Genomic DNA, 21445 nt, shown 5'->3' with positions numbered 1-21445 from the left:
TTTCTGTCTCCATCTCTACCTGCCATGCTGTGGTTGCGTCTCAAACATGGAGCTCTCTGAATAGAACATTGAAACCATCAGCCACTGGTGATTTTTTTATCAACAAGTTTCCCATTGTATAAACCATATAACTGTCTATGTAATTGTTTACTAACGCGCTGTTTCACTATATTCGGTATTGAACTCAACCCGTTCAATTCTCCTTCAGGTAAACGACAGATTCTCTGTCGTTCCATGAAGTTTAGGTCTGACACTCGGTTCAAAGGTAAAATATTTTTGTTTTTTAAAAAAATAGCTGAATTGTAGATAATACTTTAATTTACTTACTCACTCATGTAGTTTGGAGCTTTATGTTACAATGTCTATAGAGTTTGCAGAAAAAAACAACAGAAAGATACAAAAATACACATAATGACTCCAAAAAACATACATTACAGAAAAATATACCAAACAAAAAAATATGAAAATGAGTAAAAAAAAAAACAAAACAACAACAAACACATTTATTATGTTTGGTAAATAAACCCCTTTATAACACGACAGAGATATACACTTATTTTACATCCAACCTTCAACACAGACTCATTTGGCCATAATTAACTCTCACATAAACGCATACATATACTGTACTATTAACTACTAAAGATAAGATAATCATTATTACTCAGTGGCTCTGAATGACATCAATGCTGACATCATCATCTTCATCCCTCCAGTACCAGTCTGTCACTGATCACGTGTTCACAGGCTCTATGTTTAATTCTGTTTGTTACTCATTAGTTTTATTTATTTTATATTTCGGTTTGAAGTTATTTTTAATTCTTTAAAAAATATTATTTATCCCTTAAAATCTACATTTGTTATATTAATATATGTTGTTTTACCGTCACTTTGGGGGGCGGGGTTAAAAATCACGCACACGTGCCGTCGCTAACCTGTTGGCTCCGCCCACTTTGGAGTCCACACGTGGAGAACACATCAGGTGTGTGTGTCAGTTATTTTATGACAGTTGTTTTATTTTGAAGTCCGAGGTAAATGTGTGTTTAGATCTTTGTTGTACTTTATGGTTGTGATTTTATTTTCTACTACATTAGTAAATGATTTATTATTAAATGTGTTAATGTGATTCTGAGTTACACACACACACACACACACACCTGTTAGTGTGAACAGTCTGATGCTCACTCTGTATCATAGGATGTGAGTTCCTGTCAACAGGAAGTGACGTGTACGATGGCAGTAAAGCGTCTGCTAACCCTGAGTCTCCAGAGGATCCTATTGGAGGAGAACAACCTGAGCGTAGAGAGAGGTCAGAGGTCGCGTCGCTGTGCTGTAGCTGTAGCGCAGGGTCCTCGAGGGCCTCTATCCAGCATGTTCTAGATGTTTCCTCTTCCAACACACCTGATGAAATGACCAGGATGGTTGTCAGGCTTCTGCAGAGCTTGATGATGTCATCGTTTCATCTGGTGTGTTGGAAGAGGAAACATCTAGAACATGCTGGATAGAGGCTCTTGAGGACCAGGTTTGGGGACCCCTGCTGTAGCATGACCACGTGTGTCCACAGAGATGCTGGAGGTGGCGAGGACCCTGGAGGCGGGGCGTAAGAAGTGGCTGAAGGCGGAGCTTGAGCTGAAGAAGTACAAAGAGCTGCTGGTGAAGTCTGACGTGTCTAAAGCTGCTCTGGAGGTGAAACTAAAACACGCCAGAAACCAACTGGACGTAGAGATGAAGAAACGCTTCAAAGTGGAGAACGACTTCCAGTACCTGGTACGACTCAGCTCACCTGGAGGGATGGGCGGGGCTCATCTTTGATTGGCTGTGATGTCACAGCAGAGGCAGATGCAGCTGATGTGTGACATCCTGATTCACGACAGCAGGTCCAACAGCTTCTTAAACGATGAGCAGAAATCTCTGATCGCTACGTTTGATCACAGAGGGGGAGGAGCCACTCTGCACCGCACCAACAAGAGGTCAGCCAATCACAGCTCAGCCTCTAGTCAGCTGACTACCTTCAGTCAATAAAGTGTGTGTGTGTGTGTGTGTGTGTGTGTGTGTGTGTGTGTGTGTGTGTGTGTGTGTGTGTGTGTGTGTGTGTGTGTGTGTGTGTGTGTGTGTGTGTGTGTGTGTGTGTGTGTGTGTGTGTGTGTGTAGCTCTAATAACAGGTAAAATAATAAACTAATAATATTACAGCCTGTACATACAGTACAGGGGACACATTTACTCTGCCTCTGGGTCCTAGTGCCAGCCATGGGTGCAGTCTGTTCCGTTTACCGAGGTCCGTGTGAAAGTCTGCATGTTTGTGCTTCTGTCCATCCACTCTTTTATTAATATCCATGTCTTTTAAGACTCTTATTGAATAGTCAAGGCTGCCGCCATCTTGGATTATGTCGTCACCAGCGCGTCATTGTCGCACAAAACGATACGAATTAACTGAATCTTTCTGAAGTAGAACTGTTGATTGATTTGTCACATGACTGTTCCAGGGTGTGAGTTAGTTTTATTTAGTTTCACGTCTACCTGTAGCTCTATGTTTCTCACACTGATGACAACTTGTTTGTAGTTTCAGAAACTTTCACAGTTACATTTGTAGAGCTTTGTGATTGAAGACCCTAGTTACATTACAGTAACCACATTAAACTGTATCAACCCAGTGAATGAATAAAAATAACTGTGTAAAGGCTTTTTCAGATGAAAACATTATCCTATGAAACCCGTTGACCTGCAAAACTCAAAGAATCAGAATCATTCAAATCCAAACGATGCTTCGCCCCAAACAATAAAACACATTTAACAGTGTACATAAAATCAATGCAAATTAATAACTATACGCCAAAGTAAAGGCTGGGATACTGTGTGATCGTTCTTGGCTCCACCCCAAACTGTATGACTCAGAGTCTGAAGGTTCTCAGCTCATGATTCATGTTCTCACACTGTACGTTCACACACGACACATCGGGGTCTTGTTTCTGGAAATGCAACGTACAAATTAGAAGAAGAAGAAAAACCCAGAAGTGGAGAGAGACTCGCTCGTCTCCTCAAAAAGTGCTTTAATGAAAATAACACAGTGTGTACCTGACTTAAGATGATGCATGAGATTTAAAAACAGGCAGAGGCGGGGCCTCTCTGTTATGAAGTGTTCCACAGCTTCAAACCCACAACTGCAAAAGCTCGGTCACCTCTGACACCCTGAGCAGGCACTGGTCAACTGATCTAAACCCTCCAGCAGGGACATGATTTAAAAATCAATAAAAGAAGTTTTAAAATGTGTGTAAAGTGCTCAGGACCTGTAGATGGAGGATTAATAATCCCCACATACAGTGTGTTACAGTAGTTTAGTTAGTGTGTCATTGTGACGCTGGTTTTTACATGAGAACCAAAGGAACTAATGTTACAGTTAAAAGCAACAACTTATCTTTTCCTTTAATTAAAATGTAGAACATTTAGGGACATCCAAACATTTAAAACGCTAACGAGGAGATATACTGTACTTGTGTGTCGTCTGCATAACAATGAAAAGGTATGTTGTGTTTTCTAAATACGGAGGTAGAGGGCAGATAGAAGGGGGTTCCTGGGGGACCCCACATGATAGAATAGCAGTGGAGGGGACACACATGTTAGTCAGATACGACCAGAACCACATCATGTGTCTATTCATGTGTTCTGTTCCTTTCAATAATCAATACATTAATCACGTTTGATCATCAGGCTGTCTGTGATCGATGAGTCATCCTTTCTGTCACACTCAGACATCAGCTACGACCGCACGGACGATGACGTGGTAACACACACACACACACACACACACACACACACACTAACGCACACACAGTAACACACACGTTGTGTTTCAGGATTTGGACACAACTGTAATCAAACCACTGAGATCTCGCGTCAGAGAGAAAAGGGTGAGTCTGATGTCACTTCCTGTTTGTTAGTCTCTGACACCAAAGACTATTTGTTTACTGTTAGCCTCACTTTGATGTAGAGTTGCCGTGTCCTTGTTGCCATGTTGATGTCCAGTTCTCCTGCAGCGCTCCTCCTTGGGTCCTACTGGTTCTACTGGTCCTACTGGTTCCACTGGTCCTACTGGTTCTACTGGTTCTACTGGTTCTACTGGTTCTGGTTCTGTGTACATGTCGTCTGAGCAACTGGAGAAGATATCTGTGGAGAAGGTGGGTGGAGCCTCAGGCTGTGATGCTGTATTTGGTCATGTGACCTGGGGGGAGATTTTATCAAAGTTTTCTTAGAGCAATGCCTACAGTTTAAAGCGGTGACCACGCCCCCTTTCCCCATTCCATCAAACTCTTCTCAGCTTGGAGCTCTCCAGCTCAGCCAATCAGCTGACAGTGTTTACAATAAATACACGTCTTCATCAGACCCACGAGATCCATCACAGATTTAATGATTAGACAGTGACGGTGCATGTGCTGCAGCCAATAGAAACAACTGCTGAGATCAACAGGAAGTGACATCATCTGTTACTGTCATGTTTAAAAAGTTTCTGTGGTTTGAACATTTTAAAAATAGTAAAGTCTGTTATTTAGTCATTTTATCATAGAAAACAACTGATCATGTGTTTGATAAGTCAGCGTTTAATAAAAGAGATGATGTAATTCATAATTAAATAATATGTAATTAATGAGACTAATGGGTGTTTGATGACCTCAGCACTAAATGAACAGCAGTGGTGTTGTTAGATGATGTTGGATGCTGTTGGATGTCACATCCAACACTGTAGACGCTGCAGGTACAGGTGAGCTGTGCACGGAGGTACGTGCACTGTGTGCACGTCTCTTAAAGTGATAGTGTATCTTTGTCATTGGGAGCCTTAGTGCTCCGCCCTGTCCCTGAAGCCCCTCCCTCTCTGTATATCCACAGCTTTCTCATTATTAATCTCTGATCAATAAATAAACACATTTATACGTGTGGTAAACAGAGGTGATGATACACATGTATATATTATATATTATTACTGATGGTTTAAACACACTGTGATATCATTAATAATACGCTACACATTAAACATGGAATAATGATTATATCATCATTTGTATGGATTTAAAATCATATTAAAACATTTACATCATATTCTGTTTAATTTACTTTTAAAATGCCTAATATTAAAGTGGTATTTAAATTATGTCTTTTATATATATTTATTGAGTGTTTTAAAGAATCACTAAATGATTTCTTTAATAATGATGACGTGGTTTCATGAGAATGACTCAGCAGATTAAACCTGGTCAGGAGCAGGTTTGACCCACGGACTGTGTTACTATGGTAACCAAGGTGTTTTCTCTTTGATGAAACCGACGTTCCAGTTAGAACCTGGTTTAACGAAGTCGGACTTTCATGTTAAACCTGGAGTTAACCCTGAGATGGGTTTGATCAAACACCCTCTGGTGCGTTTCTCAGGAAGTGGAAACTATCGTCAAAGCTTCGTTGATGACCTTAGAGAATGGAGAGAAGAACCAGGAGGAGGAGCCTGACGCACCTGAGCAGCCAGCAGAAGGCGCCCTCCCTGCAGCAGGTGACCACACAATGTCTATGACCGGTGTTGATGTTCTGATGTTCTGATGTCTTCTGGGTCTCAGATCAAACCTCAGTGTGGATCCACGCTGATGAAACGCTGATTGAACCAAAACCTTCCATGCTGCAGGACAACCAATCAGCTGCAAGGTCAACGAAAGCTGTCCAACACGTCTTCCTTTCTAAAACGGTACGTGGCGCTCAGCTCTATTAGTTCTGTCTGCCCCGGTTGACCCTTGACTTGTCAGGTGATCCGGACCGAGACGTGCCAGCCGTGCGGGAAAAGGATCCGCTTTGGAAAGGCGGTGGTGAAGTGCAGGAACTGCCGAGTCGTCGCTCATCCTGAGTGCAAGCAGAAGATCAGCGATGGCTGCCCCTCCCACGCCGCAGGAAGGAAGGCCCGAATGGTCCGTCTTTCACTCTGTCCACACGGTTCTGATGGAGATGGATGTCAACCTTTCTAATGTCTCTGTCCCATCCAGGACCAGCTGCAGGGTTTGTCTCCGTCCTCTCATCCTCACGTCCCTCAGCTGATTGTTGACTGTGTGGCTGAGATCGAAAGGCGGGGCTTACAGGAGGTCAGCCTGGGTCAGAACCTTCAGAAGCTTAAGAATGGACCTCATATGTCATGGTCTTGTGTCCACAGAGAGGACTGTACCGTGTCCCTGGTTCTGAACGTCTCATCAGAGAACTGGCTGAGCGGGTGGTCCAGGGGAAGGCGTCTCCGTCTCTGAGCAAAGTGCAGGACGTCCATGTCCTCTGTGGACTCCTCAAGGACTTCCTGAGACGCCTAAAGGAACCACTGCTCACCTTCAAACTGCACCGAGTCTTCATGGATGCCTCAGGTAGGATGGGGTGGGGGGGGGGGGGGGGGGCTACAGGTGTAACAGAGCTCTGTAGGGACAGGACAAGTGTCTCAAGGACAGAAGAACTTATCTAACCATGGGACACTCACCAATTGATGGATGGACACGCCCACCAGTGGATGGATCATAAATATAGAAGTTTCTGGAAAAGCAAACATCATGAGAGAGAAAAGGAGATGTTTCAGTAGAGAGGAGGAGAGTATGTGGGAGGCGGAGCCAGTGTAGGGTGAGGACAGGTAAAGGATTAAACTACTTCCTGTTTGTGTTTCAGAGCTTCCTGATGAGGAGGGATCCTTGTCCATTTTCTATCAGGCCATCAGTGAGCTGCCGAAATCTAACCGACACACTCTAGCTTTCATCATTCTTCACTTAAACAAGTGTGTGTATGATGTGTGTGTATGATGTGTGTGTATGATGTGTGTGATTGTGTTACTTTGTATCTCAGGGTCAGTCGTAGCTCCAACTGTCACATGGATCGTAGGAACCTGTCCCGTGTCTTTGGTCCGACCCTGGTGGGACACGGACTGTCCCAGCCGTCTCCGTCCACCATCATGAAGGACACTCTCACTCAGCCTAAGGTCCAGAACCAGAACCTGTCCAGACCCACTGTGGTTAGTGGCTCAGGTCCTAAGCCCCGCCCTCTGCCCTCAGGTGGTTGGCCGTCTCCTGTCCATCCCAGAGGACTTTTGGAGATGGGTCCTGCAGTCGGAGAGCTTCCCGTCCTCAGACAGCGAGCGTGCATGGGGCGTGGACACTCTCAGAGGTGGTCAGAACCAGGGCATGGGCGTGGCTTCAGCTCGTCTGTTTCAGCCGCTGACGTCTCCAGAGAACAGAACCAATCACAGCGCTTTCACTACCGCGTAAGAACCAACTCTGTTCTTAAGCATCACCATGACTGTTTTTTAACCCTAGTCCAGGTCTGAGTGTTGGTTCTCTTTGTTTTTGTCTTCAGGGGTCCTGTGAGGAGGTTCTTCACATCTCCAACCACTGACCACAGACCCACCTGATCACCTAATCCAGTTCTGAGATGGGCTGGGATGAGGAGGTGGACTTTGTCACACTTTGGTGTTCACTATAAAGCAGAGACACACAAGGTTCTTCTTCACTGGTTTCAGTGGTGCTGCTGTGGAGCTTTTCAGAGTGTGGTTCAGTGTCACATGTAATGACTCACTTTGGCCTCAGGAAGGAGCTGGTGAGTAAAGGTGCTGCTGTCTCCACATCATCTACCTTTGTCCTGTGGAGCAGCAACAGTGACCATCTGCCTCTGTGATGTTCCTTTGATGGTCTCTCTTCAAACTTCAAAGCCCCTCCTCCATGTTGGGCTTTTCCCATGATTTTATCCTGCTGGAGAGCAGAGACTAGACACCACCTCCACTTCCTGCTTTGATCAGCGTTTATTGATCAGGACCATCCACAGCCTCACTTTGGTTCCTCTGTGAAGGTGTCTGGAGGTAGTTAAAGGTATTTGAAGTAGAAAATGTATATGACGGTGCTCAACTATGGAGACCTACTCTCCTTACGCAGGGCCCCAAACTGCAGGTCCAGGTCTTCTACAGATCTTTGGCAGATTCTGGGCTGTTCAGTCTCTGGAGATATGTTGGTTCATCCTGGTCTGTCCTCAGGGCTTTGATGAAGCAGCTCCACCCAGGGGTCAGAGGTCAGAGAGTCAATGCTAATAGGTCTTTGTATGAATAAATAAGACTCATCTGGTGTTACTGATTAATAAAGGAAGTCATGAACAGAATGTTATGTCACATGTTTATTGGTTGTTCAGAGTATAAGGGGCGGAGCTTCACTTCCTTTGGAACAATAAAATGTGTATAAGTGCTTTTCAACGTGTGCAAAATATGTCCAAACATGGTCAGAGACGTACCGTTGGTTCTTTACCCATGTCCAGGTTCTTGTAGCTCTAAACATCAGTGAAGGTTGGACCACAGACCTGGTTCTGGTTCTGTGTCCACAGGGTTCTCCATTCAATCTAAACCTTTGGATTTCATTCAGATTTAATTTGAACTATAAATCTTTTCAAAGGTTCACATGATGGTCTCAGAATCTTTGTGGCTCCTCCCTCTAAAGGCAGATGTGGATCTGATTGGCCAGTTCACGGTCCAAGTCGTGGATCAACATGTCAAAGTCCTTCAGACTCAGGCGACAGTTAAAGGGAGCGTCCATGTCCAGCACTGCTCCTCTTCCTGCTGCTGGCCATGCCCCCTTCTCCTCATCCTCACTGACTGAAGGAGGGGCAGGAAAAGAAGGGAGGAGTTACAAAAAGGTGAGGAGTCAATCTCATTTGGCATACAAACAGTCTGTGCTAACTACAGTCTAATGAAGGCGTGTCATCTACGGGATGTTTCTAGTTCACGTGTTGGTCGCTAGCGTTCCACGCCTGATGGTTCTAATGGTTCCTGATCAGACCTGTCCAGTAGAAGCAGTAGAACCATGGTCTGATACTCAGGTGGTGTTCATAGATAAAGGTATGGAGTCGCACTCACTCTTGCTGTCCACCTCGTCGTCGTCGCTGAGCAGTTCTCGTCCACACACGCTCCAGTCTCCTGCGTAGCGGTTGATTGGTGGTGGACTGTCCAGTCGTTCTCGCCGTGAAACCACCACGTCATCCTCCGTCCTCTGAGCTGAGCCTGGAACCATCAATTGAGGATTGGTGGAGAGGATGGGGGAGGAGTCACCTTCTGAGGAGATCCTGTGAGTCGGCACTGAGGGAAAAAGGAGCACGTTAGGGTCTGATCCCAGTCAGACCAGTAATGACGGGGTTAAAGCGTCACCTGGCCACAGCTGCAGCAGGAAGTGCAGCGCCTCGATGTGCCGTTTAAAGTCCACTGCGCTCGCCATCTCCTCATTGTGACCTTTGCCCCCTCCTTTGTTCCACACACCCTGAGTGGACGTGAGCAGAACTGGGCCAAACACCACTGCCAGGTTCTGCTGAGTCATCCTGTTGAAGGAGCTGAAGGATGCCACGAGGCTGAGGTGGTCGAGCAGGAGAGAGAGAGTGGCCTGTAGAGGAGGTCACATGATCACTGAGCTGAGATCTACAGGAACCAGGGTTCTATAAAGGTGGGGGTTAAAGATCAAACCACCATGATGAAGGACAACAGATCAGACTGATGAAGATGATTACCAACCTTCTCAGGAGGAGGAAGGCAGGACAGCAGCTCCTGGCTCTTCTGGAGTCGTTGATGTTCTGAACCCAGAGGAACGTTCATGGCTTCACGTACCACTGAGTAGAACCTTGAGGTGATCAGAGGAGACGGAAGCTCCCTCAGGAAGTCCTTCAGGATCCCTGCCAACACAGCACACCTTCACAATAAGAGTCCTGTTCAGTGACCACTTCCTGTGACATCACAGCACCATGACTTGTTAGATGATGTATGAGCTGATCAGTGTTTGTGTAACAAACTAAACAATACAGTAATGTTACATTATTAGTTAATAGAGTTAAAGTAACGCACTACACTTACATTGTTAATGCAACTATTTTACTACTTTATTATTATATTACTTTAGTAATTTACTATTTTATTACTTTACTATTTTACTATATTACTTTATTACTATATTACTTTACTACTTTATTACTTTATTACTTTGATACTTTATTACTGTACTATTTTACTACTTTATTACTTTATTACTTTGATACTTTATTACTGTACTATTTTACTACTTTATTACTTTATTTTATTACTTTATTACTTTATTATTTTATTACTTTGATACTTTATTACTGTACTATTTTACTACTTTATTACTTTATTTTATTACTTTGATACTTTATTACTGTACTATTTTACTACTTTATTACTTTATTTTACTACTTTATTACATTACTTTGATACTTTATTACTGTACTACTTTACTCAACTGAAGGAACAAGCTTTACTGCGTTTGCCGTACGTTACAGTGAGATGAGAATGAATCATTAAACTGAAAGTTGAAAAACAAGCTTCTGTCACTCATTTATTATAACTTTAATAAATTAGAATCAATGAATCAATCACAGGCTGAATGATGTTTGTAATGAGTAGTGAAGTTACTTTTCAAATGCAGTAACTGGTACAGTAAAGTTATCTCAGTTTATTGTATTTGTTTTTTTATTTATTCCATTCATTAAAAAATAAAATAAAATCAATTTATCAACAAACGTTTACAAACTTCTGAATGAAAGTGATCAGAAAGAAAAATGATCTTATGAATCTGCCTTTTTGTACTAATAAGTTTACAACAGCAGGAGAAAACCAACAATTACAATGTCTACGATGATTACAAATAAACAGCCACGTGTTCATGTCAATTTTTTCTGTCAAAATAAACAAACCAAAAAACAACACATGATGGTACTTTAGAGTGTTGTGGTTATATAGGTTATATTACCATTATATAGGTTATATAGGTTATATTACCATTATATAGGTTATATAGGTTATATTACCATTATATAGGTTATATAGGTTATATTACCATTATATAGGTTATATAGGTTATATTACCATTATATAGGTTATATAGGTTATATTACCATTATATAGGTTATATAGGTTATATTACCATTATATAGGTTATATAGGTTATATTACCATTATATAGGTTATATAGGTTATATTACCATTATATAGGTTATATTACCATTATATAGGTTATATAGGTTATATTACCATTATATAGGTTATATAGGTTATATTACCATTATATAGGTTATATAGGTTATATTACCATTATATAGGTTATATAGGTTATATTACCATTATATAGGTTATATAGGTTATATTACCATTATATAGGTTATATAGGTTATATTACCATTATATAGGTTATTATAGGTTATATTACCATTATATAGGTTATATAGGTTAATTACCATTATATAGGTTATAGTTATTACCATTATATGGTTATATAGGTTATATTACCATTATATAGGTTATATAGGTTATATTACCATTATATAGGTTATATAGGTTATATTACCATTATATAGGTTATATAGGTTATATAGGTTATATTACCATTATATAGGTTATATAGGTTATATTACCATTATATAGGTTATATTACCATTATATGGTTATATAGGTTATATTACCATTATATAGGTTATATTACCATTATATAGGTTATATAGGTTATATTACCATTATATGGTTATATAGGTTATATTACCATTATATAGGTTATATTACCATTATATAGGTTATATAGGTTATATTACCATTATATAGGTTATATTACCATTATATGGTTATATAGGTTAAATAGGTTATATTACCATTATATGGTTATATAGGTTATATTACCATTATATAGGTTATATAGGTTATATTACCATTATATAGGTTATATAGGTTATATTACCATTATATGGTTATATAGGTTAAATAGGTTATATTACCATTATATGGTTATATAGGTTATATTACCATTATATAGGTTATATAGGTTATATTACCATTATATAGGTTATATTACCATTATATGGTTATATAGGTTATATTACCATTATATAGGTTATATTACCATTATATAGGTTATATAGGTTATATTACCATTATATAGGTTATATTACCATTATATGGTTATATAGGTTATATTACCATTATAGGTTATATAGGTTATATTACCATTATATAGGTTATATAGGTTATATAGGTTATATTACCATTATATAGGTTATATAGGTTATATTACCATTATATAGGTTATATAGGTTATATTACCATTATATAGGTTATATAGGTTATATTACCATTATATAGGTTATATTACCATTATATGGTTATATAGGTTAAATAGGTTATATTACCATTATATGGTTATAGGTTATATTACCATTATATAGGTTATATAGGTTTATATTACCATTATATAGGTTATATAGGTTATATACCATTATATGGTTATATAGGTTACTATTACCATTATATAGGTTATATAGGTTATATTACATCTATATGGTATATAGGTTATATTACCATTATATAGGTTATATTACCATTATATAGGTTATATAGGTTATATTACCATTATATAGGTTATATTACCATTATATAGGTTATATAGGTTATATTACCATTATATGGTTATATAGGTTATATTACCATTATATAGGTTATATAGGTTATATTACCATTATATGGTTATATAGGTTATATTACCATTATATAGGTTATATAGGTTAAATAGGTTATATTACCATTATATGGTTATATAGGTTATATTACCATTATATGGTTATATAGGTTAAATAGGTTATATTACCATTATATGGTTAAATAGGTTATATTACCATTATATGGTTATATAGGTTATATTACCATTATATGGTTATATAGGTTAAATAGGTTATATTACCATTATATGGTTATATAGGTTATATTACCATTATATAGGTTAAATAGATTATATTACCATTATATAGGTTATATTACCATTATATAGGTTATATAGGTTATATTACCATAATATGGTTATATAGGTTATATTACCATTATATAGGTTAAATAGATTATATTACCATTATATAGGTTATATAGGTTATATTACCATAATATGGTTATATAGGTTATATTACCATTATATAGGTTAAATAGATTATATTACCATTATATAGGTTATATAGGTTATATTACCATTATATGGTTATATAGGTTATATTACCATTATATGGTTATATAGGTTATATTACCATTATATGGTTATATAGGTTATATTACCATTATATGGTTATATAGGTTAAATAGGTTATATTACCATTATATGGTTATATAGGTTATATTACCATTATATGGTTATATAGGTTATATTACCATTATATGGTTATATAGGTTATATAGGTTATATTACCATTATATGGTTATATAGGTTATATTACCATTATATGGTTATATAGGTTATATAGGTTATATTACCATTATATGGTTATATAGGTTATATTACCATTATATGGTTATATAGGTTATATAGGTTATATTACCATTATATGGTTATATAGGTTATATAGGTTATATTACCATTATATGGTTAAATAGGTTATATTACCATTATATGGTTATATAGGTTATATTACCATTATATGGTTATATAAGTTAAATAGGTTATATTACCATTATATGGTTATATAGGTTATAATACCATTATATGGTTATATAGGTTAAATAGGTTATATAGGTTATATTACCATTATATGGTTAAATAGGTTATATTACCATTATATGGTTATATAGGTTAAATAGGTTATATTACCATTATATGGTTATATAGGTTATATTACCATTATATAGGTTATATAGGTTATATTACCATTATATAGGTTATATAGGTTATATTACCATTATATAGGTTATATAGGTTATATTACCATTATATAGGTTAAATAGATTATATTACCATTATATAGGTTATATAGGTTATATTACCATAATATGGTTATATAGGTTATATTACCATTATATGGTTATATAGGTTATATTACCATTATATGGTTATATAGGTTATATTACCATTATATGGTTATATAGGTTATATTACCATTATATGGTTATATAGGTTATATTACCATTATATGGTTATATAGGTTATATAGGTTATATTACCATTATATGGTTATATAGGTTATATAGGTTATTACCATTATATGTTATATAGGTTATATTACCATTACATTATATGGTTATATAGGTTATATAGGTTATATTACCATTATATGGTTATATAGGTTATATAGGTTATATTACCATTATATGGTTAAATAGGTTATATTACCATTATATGGTTATATAGGTTATATTACCATTATATGGTTATATAAGTTAAATAGGTTATATTACCATTATATGGTTATATAGGTTATAATACCATTATATGGTTATATAGGTTAAATAGGTTATATAGGTTATATTACCATTATATGGTTATATAGGTTATATTACCATTATATAGGTTAAATAGGTTAAATAGGTTATATTACCATTATATAGGTTAAATAGGTTATATTACCATTATATGGTTATATAGGTTATAATACCATTATATGGTTATATAGGTTAAATAGGTTATATAGGTTATATTACCATTATATGGTTATATAGGTTATATTACCATTATATAGGTTATATAGGTTAAATAGGTTATATTACCATTATATAGGTTAAATAGGTTATATTACCATTATATGGTTATATAGGTTATATTACCATTATATGGTTATATAGGTTATATAGGTTATATTACCATTATATGGTTATATAGGTTATATAGGTTATATTACCATTATATGGTTATATAGGTTATATAGGTTATATTACCATTATATGGTTAAATAGGTTATATTACCATTATATGGTTATATAGGTTATATTACCATTATATGGTTATATAAGTTAAATAGGTTATATTACCATTATATGGTTATATAGGTTATAATACCATTATATGGTTATATAGGTTAAATAGGTTATATAGGTTATATTACCATTATATGGTTATATAGGTTATATTACCATTATATAGGTTAAATAGGTTATATTACCATTATATGGTTATATAGGTTAAATAGGTTATATTACCATTATATGGTTATATAGGTTATATTACCATTATATAGGTTATATAGGTTATATTACCATTATATAGGTTATATAGGTTATATTACCATTATATAGGTTATATAGGTTATATTACCATTATATAGGTTATATAGGTTATATTACCATTATATAGGTTATATTACCATTATATAGGTTATATTACCATTATATAGGTTATATAGGTTATATTACCATTATATAGGTTATATTACCATTATATGGTTATATAGGTTAAATAGGTTATATTACCATTATATGGTTATATAGGTTATATTACCATTATATAGGTTATATAGGTTATATTACCATTATATGGTTATATAGGTTATATTACCATTATATAGGTTATATAGGTTAAATAGGTTATATTACCATTATATGGTTATATAGGTTATATTACCATTATATGGTTATATAGGTTAAATAGGTTATATTACCATTATATGGTTAAATAGGTTATATTACCATTATATGGTTATATAGGTTAAATAGGTTATATTACCATTATATGGTTATATAGGTTAAATAGGTTATATTACCATTATATGGTTATATAGGTTATATTACCATTATATAGGTTAAATAGATTATATTACCATTATATAGGTTATATAGGTTATATTACCATAATATGGTTATATAGGTTATATTACCATTATATAGGTTAAATAGATTATATTACCATTATATAGGTTATATAGGTTATATTACCATAATATGGTTATATAGGTTATATTACCATTATATGGTTATATAGGTTATATTACCATTATATGGTTATATAGGTTATATTACCATTATATGGTTATATAGGTTATATTACCATTATATGGTTATATAGGTTATATTACCATTATATGGTTATATAGGTTAAATAGGTTATATTACCATTATATGGTTATATAGGTTATATTACCATTATATGGTTATATAGGTTATATTACCATTATATGGTTATATAGGTTATATTACCATTATATGGTTATATAGGTTATATTACCATTATATGGTTATATAGGTTATATTACCATTATATGGTTATATAGGTTATATAGGTTATATTACCATTATATGGTTATATAGGTTATATTACCATTATATAGGTTATATAGGTTATACCAATTATATGGTTATATAGGTTATATTACCATTATATGGTTATATAGGTTATATAGGTTATATTACCATTATATGGTTATATAGGTTATATTACCATTATATGGTTATATAGGTTATATAGGTTATATTACCATTATATGGTTATATAGGTTATATTACCATTATATGGTTAAATAGGTTATATTACCATTATATGGTTATATAGGTTATATTACCATTATATGGTTATATAAGTTAAATAGGTTATATTACCATTATATGGTTATATAGGTTATAATACCATTATATGGTTATATAGGTTAAATAGGTTATATTACCATTATATGGTTATATAGGTTATATTACCATTATATAGGTTAAATAGGTTAAATAGGTTATATTACCATTATATAGGTTAAATAGGTTATATTACCATTATATGGTTATATAGGTTATAATACCATTATATGGTTATATAGGTTAAATAGGTTATATAGGTTATATTACCATTATATGGTTATATAGGTTATATTACCATTATATAGGTTATATAGGTTAAATAGGTTATATTACCATTATATAGGTTAAATAGGTTATATTACCATTATATGGTTATATTACCATTATATAGGTTATATAGGTTATATTATCATTATATGCTCATTATATACTTGTTTTAATTAGATGTTTAAATCTTATATTTGCTTTACAGTCTTTTTAATTCTTATTTTATAGAAGTAACTAATTAATTTTTTGAGTACCTGAGTCGTCGACTCTTCTACACATGAATCACATCGAGCTCAGGAATATGTGATAATCTGATTACTTTGTGATGATGTAGTAATCTGATTACTCTGTCCCCTTCAGCTCTCAGCGGTGCCTTCACTGACCTGTAACAACGTTGATGTCAGGAAACAAATCCTCAGAGAGAATCACAGCAGAACCGCTTCTTTCAAACCAGTCCCTGAGTTCCTTCTTTACCGCAGCAGAACCACACAGACGGTACAGACCCACCACCTACAGACAAAACCACACAGACGGTACAGACCCACCACCTACAGACAGAACCACACAGACGGTACAGACCCACCACCTACAGACAAAACCACACAGACGGTACAGACCCACCACCTACAGACAGAACCACACAGACGGTACAGACCCACCACCTACAGACGGAACCACACAGACGGTACAGACCCACCACCTACAGACAGAACCACACAGACGGTACAGACCCACCACCTACAGACGGAACCACACAGACGGTACAGACCCACCACCTACAGACAGAACCACACAGACGGTACAGACCCACCACCTACAGACGGAACCACACAGACGGTACAGACCCACCACCTACAGACGGAACCACACAGACGGTACAGACCCACCACCTACAGACGGAACCACACAGACGGTACAGACCCACCACCTACAGACGGAACCACACAGACGGTACAGACCCACCACCTACAGACGGAACCACACAGACGGTACAGACCCACCACCTACAGACGGAACCACACAGACAGTACAGACCCACCACCTACAGACGGAACCACACAGACGGTACAGACCCACCACCTACAGACGGAACCACACAGACGGTACAGACCCACCACCTACAGACGGAACCACACAGACGGTACAGACCCACCACCTACAGACGGAATCACACAGACGGTACAGACCCACCACCTACAGACGGAGTCACACAGACGTACAGACCCACCACCTACAGACAGAACCACACAGACGGTACAGAACCACCACCTACAGACAGAATCACACAGGCGGTACAGACCCACCACCTACAGACAGAGTCACACAGACGTACAGACCCACCACCTACAGACAGAACCACACAGACGGTACAGAACCACCACCTACAGACAGAATCACACAGGCGGTACAGACGGAATCACACAGACGGTACAGACCCACCACCTGCAGGCAGTCACCGTGGTAACAGACCTTCAATCCTCTTCGCTCGATCTCCTGAACACTTTTTTGGATCAGCTGAGGGATCAGACATGCACTTCCTTCCATCTCCACCAGGCGGTGAAGCTCCACACCAAATACAGAGGATGGAGAGTTTGCGCTCCGCTGCAGACACAAAGATTTAACAGCGTTCTCTACTGATGTCTTCCTTTGGTTCTATAGTTCTACAGTACCTGGCTTTCCCATCGCTCCTGCAGAGACAGTTTGATGTAAAGAAGTCCTCGAGGCTCTAACTTCAGGCACAGTTGTTGACTTCGTCCTCCTGAGACAGAAACACTCAGCGTCACCTCCTGATCTTCAGATCACTGAGAAGAACCCAGAGAGGAACCCACCTTTGAAGAGCGCAGCAATGGAGATGCTTCCCAGACCACACACTCTGTTCCTGCTAGAGGCGGAGTTCTTCTCTGCAGAACCTCCCACTGCCAACGGTCAGAGAGGTACGTCAGCTTTACTTCTGTTTCTGATCTGGTTTGTTCTGTTTCTTTGAAGTTCTTACATGGAGCACAAATGCTAAAATTAAATCTACAGTCTGTGATTCACAATTCCAGACGTGCATGACTAGCTGAGAATAAACCAGCAGTTACAACAAACACCTCCATAGATAAGCCCTTTACTCAAAGTAAAGATCACATATACCCCATAAACACTGTGCTGAGCAGTACCGAACAACATGCAATACAAACTAAATCCCACAATAGAAGAGTTAAGCATAAAAATCTCATTAAAATTAAAACAGAACACAAAACAATGAAAAAAACATCAGATCACTTTTGTCTGAATCTCTTTTAGTGAGTGATCTTATAACTGACCATCAGCTAGGTTTATTATGCATCACTGAGACTTGGTTCAAAAATGAAGATTTTATCGCTCTTAATGAAGCCAACCCTCCCAATTATGATAATCACCATATTCCCCATGAGAGTGGTCGGGGAGGAGTGGCAGCAGTTTTTCACTCAAGCTTATCAGTTACCCCAAAAACCAAACTTAACCAAAATCCATTCGAAAGTCTCTCCCTTGAAATTTGTAATCCCAAAAACAAGATAGAAAAACTCACTTTACTGGTTATAGTTTACCGTCCTCCTGGTCCATACTCAGAGTTTCTCTCTGAATTCTCTGATTTTCTCACTGATCTGGTGCTGAGCACTGATAAAGCTATCATAGTAGGTGACTTTAACATTCATGTTGATGATGAAAACAACAGCTTACATAAATTATTTACCTCACTATTAGATTCAATCAGCTTTACACACAATGTAAACAAACCAACTCATTATCTTAATCATGTCCTGGACCTTGTTCTAACATATGGTTGAGTTGAGTTGTTCTGTTCTGATCTTTCCTGGTTTACTTATGTTTAGGTTCTGGTTGAGATCTGGTTTGTTTCTAGTTGTCCATATCCCTGTCTGTGATTGGCTGATCTCATCAAATCTCAGAAGTTGATCAAGCTGGGTCTGGTAAGTATTTAGATGGAGAACACTGAGAATTCATGGTGTTACAGTGGGAGGAGTCAGTCAGTGGGTGGAGTCAGTTACTCCAGTGGTATCTGTCATTGTGTTCTTGGGCAAGGCACTTCACCCACATTGCCTCGTATGAATGTAGTGTGTGTGAGTGTTGGTGGTGGGAGGGGCCAGTCAGTGGGAGGAGCCTATTGGTTCACTCTGGCATCCTCGCTTCTGTCTGCCTGCCCCAGGGCAGCTGTGGCTACAGTAGTAGCTTACCACCACGGTGTAAGCTACTACACCGTTTGAGGTGTGGCCTTAAATTACATCCCTAGGCATGCCTTCAATAAACTCACATGTTGTCAGTTAATCTATCAGGAGCTTCCAAATCCATGACATCATCATCTGGGCTTCCCCACATTGTTTAAAGATGGTACTTTTTGTGTCTGTAAACGTTTAAGTTCAAAGAAAGTAATAGAAAATGATCTAAGAAATTCTCTTTTTTTATTATTGTGGCATTTAGCAAAATGAAATAATTTTGGTAATCTAACTGACCTGTTCTGATTTAACTTCAGACAGTGAGAAAAAAAGTGTTATTTGTCTTTTTGCACAGTTTATGTAAACTTCTGGTTTCAACTGTAAATCCAATGCTATATAGTTGTGGTTGACGTTCTGCTTTGGTTGTGGTTCTGTTGTACCTGGAGTGAGCACTACGATGCGGAGCTGCTGGGAACGTTCCAGCTGTAGGTGAAAGGTGTGGTTTAGGGAAAGAGCGGAGCCAAGCAGGTGGAGCAGGGCGGTCCTTGCTCTGGTCACGCCGTCAATCTGCACGATAACAAACACGTCCTTACTGAGCTCTGACCTGTGGGAGGATCAGTGTGTTCAGGACGGACAGAGTGATGGGACAGAACCAGAACCATGAACCATGAACCATGAACCGCTCCTACCTGCTGGTCTTCATGTCCTCCAGGCCCAGCAGGTGCACGGTCAGTAAACCCGTCACTCTCTGAGTGCAGCGCAGAGAGGCCATGCCCACGTACAGACGGAACATACTGACATCACAAACTGCCTCCTGACAGTCGGAGGGCGGAGGTGACGGTAACCGTGGTAACAGCTCAGGTGAGTCTCCATCGCTCAGGTACCCTGACAGGTGAGAGGCACAGGTGATGGTCCACATCCTTTCAGAATAAAAGCCTGAGCCTGGCCTACCTCCTCTGCCTGCTGAGCTCTTCCTGGACAAGCGGCGCTGAGGGCAAGCGCTGGAGGTGGAACTGTCCAGATGATACCTACTGATCACTGTCTGATCACAGATGCTGGACTCATCATCCTGACGGCGAGCGCGAGAGGCTGAGCGCAGGCTGAGCTTACGACGAAGCTCAGGAAACGTCTTCATCTTTAGGGAAAGTTTCCTTTTGGTACCTGGAGACCTTAACCTGTCCATCACACTGCTGGACACGCCCACTTTCTTGGTGATGGTGGGGCTAGAGTCTGAAGGACAAAGTGTGAGTTGGTAAAGGTTTGCTTTGTATCGTCAGTTCTCACGGCTTCGAACATACGCAGAATTTGCGAGTAGTCAAAAGTTTTAATTACAGTTTTCCCAAATTCATTTGAAAAAATACAATTCTTAATATAATGTTCATACTATACAAATATTTTAAGTGCCATAAAACACAGTGACTGTACAAAATACATATTAATTAATTTGTTGTAGATTGTGTGATGTATTTGTTGTGGTTTTCAGTGAAATGGGCCCAAACATTTGAGACTTTAGGTTGGTTCTTCTTCTATTTTTTCTTATGCGCCCCCCTAGAAGGAATCTCCAGGGGGGACATAGTTGAAAAGGTATATGTAATTGTAATTGAAAAATGTAATTGAGTCCAACCCTGGTGTCTACACTCCCAGTCTGTCAGTGTG

At 37.7% G+C, this 21445-nt stretch overlaps 2 protein-coding genes across 8 annotated transcripts in view; one reads left to right on the top strand and one right to left on the bottom strand.

The window, feature by feature from the left end:
• Positions 1-538: 538 nt before the first annotated feature.
• LOC114465749 (rac GTPase-activating protein 1) lies at positions 539-8140 on the top strand. 4 transcript variants are annotated; one of them, XM_028450960.1, is made up of 16 exons: positions 539-982; positions 1198-1309; positions 1565-1767; positions 1831-1970; positions 3707-3779; positions 3853-3906; positions 4033-4173; positions 5417-5531; positions 5596-5720; positions 5779-5937; positions 6013-6108; positions 6177-6375; positions 6668-6773; positions 6842-6974; positions 7048-7256; positions 7349-8140. In XM_028450960.1, exons 2-16 carry the CDS (start codon positions 1234-1236, stop codon positions 7401-7403), a joined length of 1884 nt encoding a protein of 627 aa, XP_028306761.1. In that variant the 5' UTR covers positions 539-982; positions 1198-1233; the 3' UTR covers positions 7404-8140. The 4 variants fall into 4 exon arrangements, with proteins under 4 accessions (XP_028306761.1, XP_028306762.1, XP_028306760.1 ...); XM_028450961.1 differs by having other exon boundaries at positions 539-1309; positions 1834-1970; XM_028450959.1 differs by having other exon boundaries at positions 539-1309.
• The window catches only part of syde1 (synapse defective Rho GTPase homolog 1), a 14277-nt gene continuing 972 nt past the window's right edge, over positions 8141-21445 (bottom strand). For 2 of the 4 annotated variants that reach the window (XM_028450945.1, XM_028450947.1), the window contains exons 4-14: positions 20741-21019; positions 20479-20674; positions 20230-20393; positions 18425-18511; positions 18266-18354; positions 18036-18197; positions 16979-17105; positions 9534-9691; positions 9177-9405; positions 8889-9107; positions 8141-8627 (exon numbers count right to left, since the gene is read on the bottom strand). In XM_028450945.1, coding sequence (XP_028306746.1) covers positions 8467-8627; positions 8889-9107; positions 9177-9405; positions 9534-9691; positions 16979-17105; positions 18036-18197; positions 18266-18354; positions 18425-18511; positions 20230-20393; positions 20479-20674; positions 20741-21019 — 1871 coding nt within the window. In that variant the 3' untranslated portion in view covers positions 8141-8466. Of the gene's footprint in view, positions 8628-8888; positions 9108-9176; positions 9458-9533; positions 9692-16978; positions 17106-18035; positions 18198-18265; positions 18355-18424; positions 18512-20229; positions 20394-20478; positions 20675-20740; positions 21020-21445 lie in introns of those variants that run through there. The other 2 variants (XM_028450946.1, XR_003674341.1) reach the window with 2 other exon arrangements.

The sequence above is a fragment of the Gouania willdenowi genome, chromosome 6 (assembly GCF_900634775.1).
Source record: "Gouania willdenowi chromosome 6, fGouWil2.1, whole genome shotgun sequence".
In the NCBI taxonomy this organism is placed as follows: Eukaryota; Metazoa; Chordata; class Actinopteri; order Blenniiformes; family Gobiesocidae; genus Gouania; species Gouania willdenowi.
The sequence above is the reverse complement of the archived record's forward strand: the minus strand, read 5'-3'. Positions and strand labels throughout refer to the sequence as shown.

What these genes read in the sequence shown, in the direction of transcription:
- LOC114465749 (XM_028450960.1), top strand. Translation starts at nt 1,234, where the DNA reads ATGGCAGTAAAGCGTCTGCTAACCCTGAGTCTCCAGAGGATCCTATTG. An exon ending in AGTCTTCATGGATGCCTCAG is followed by an intron (nt 6,376 to 6,667) that starts GTAGGATGGGGT and finishes TTTGTGTTTCAG; the next exon opens with AGCTTCCTGATGAGGAGGGA. An exon ending in ATCATTCTTCACTTAAACAA is followed by an intron (nt 6,774 to 6,841) that starts GTGTGTGTATGA and finishes TTTGTATCTCAG; the next exon opens with GGTCAGTCGTAGCTCCAACT.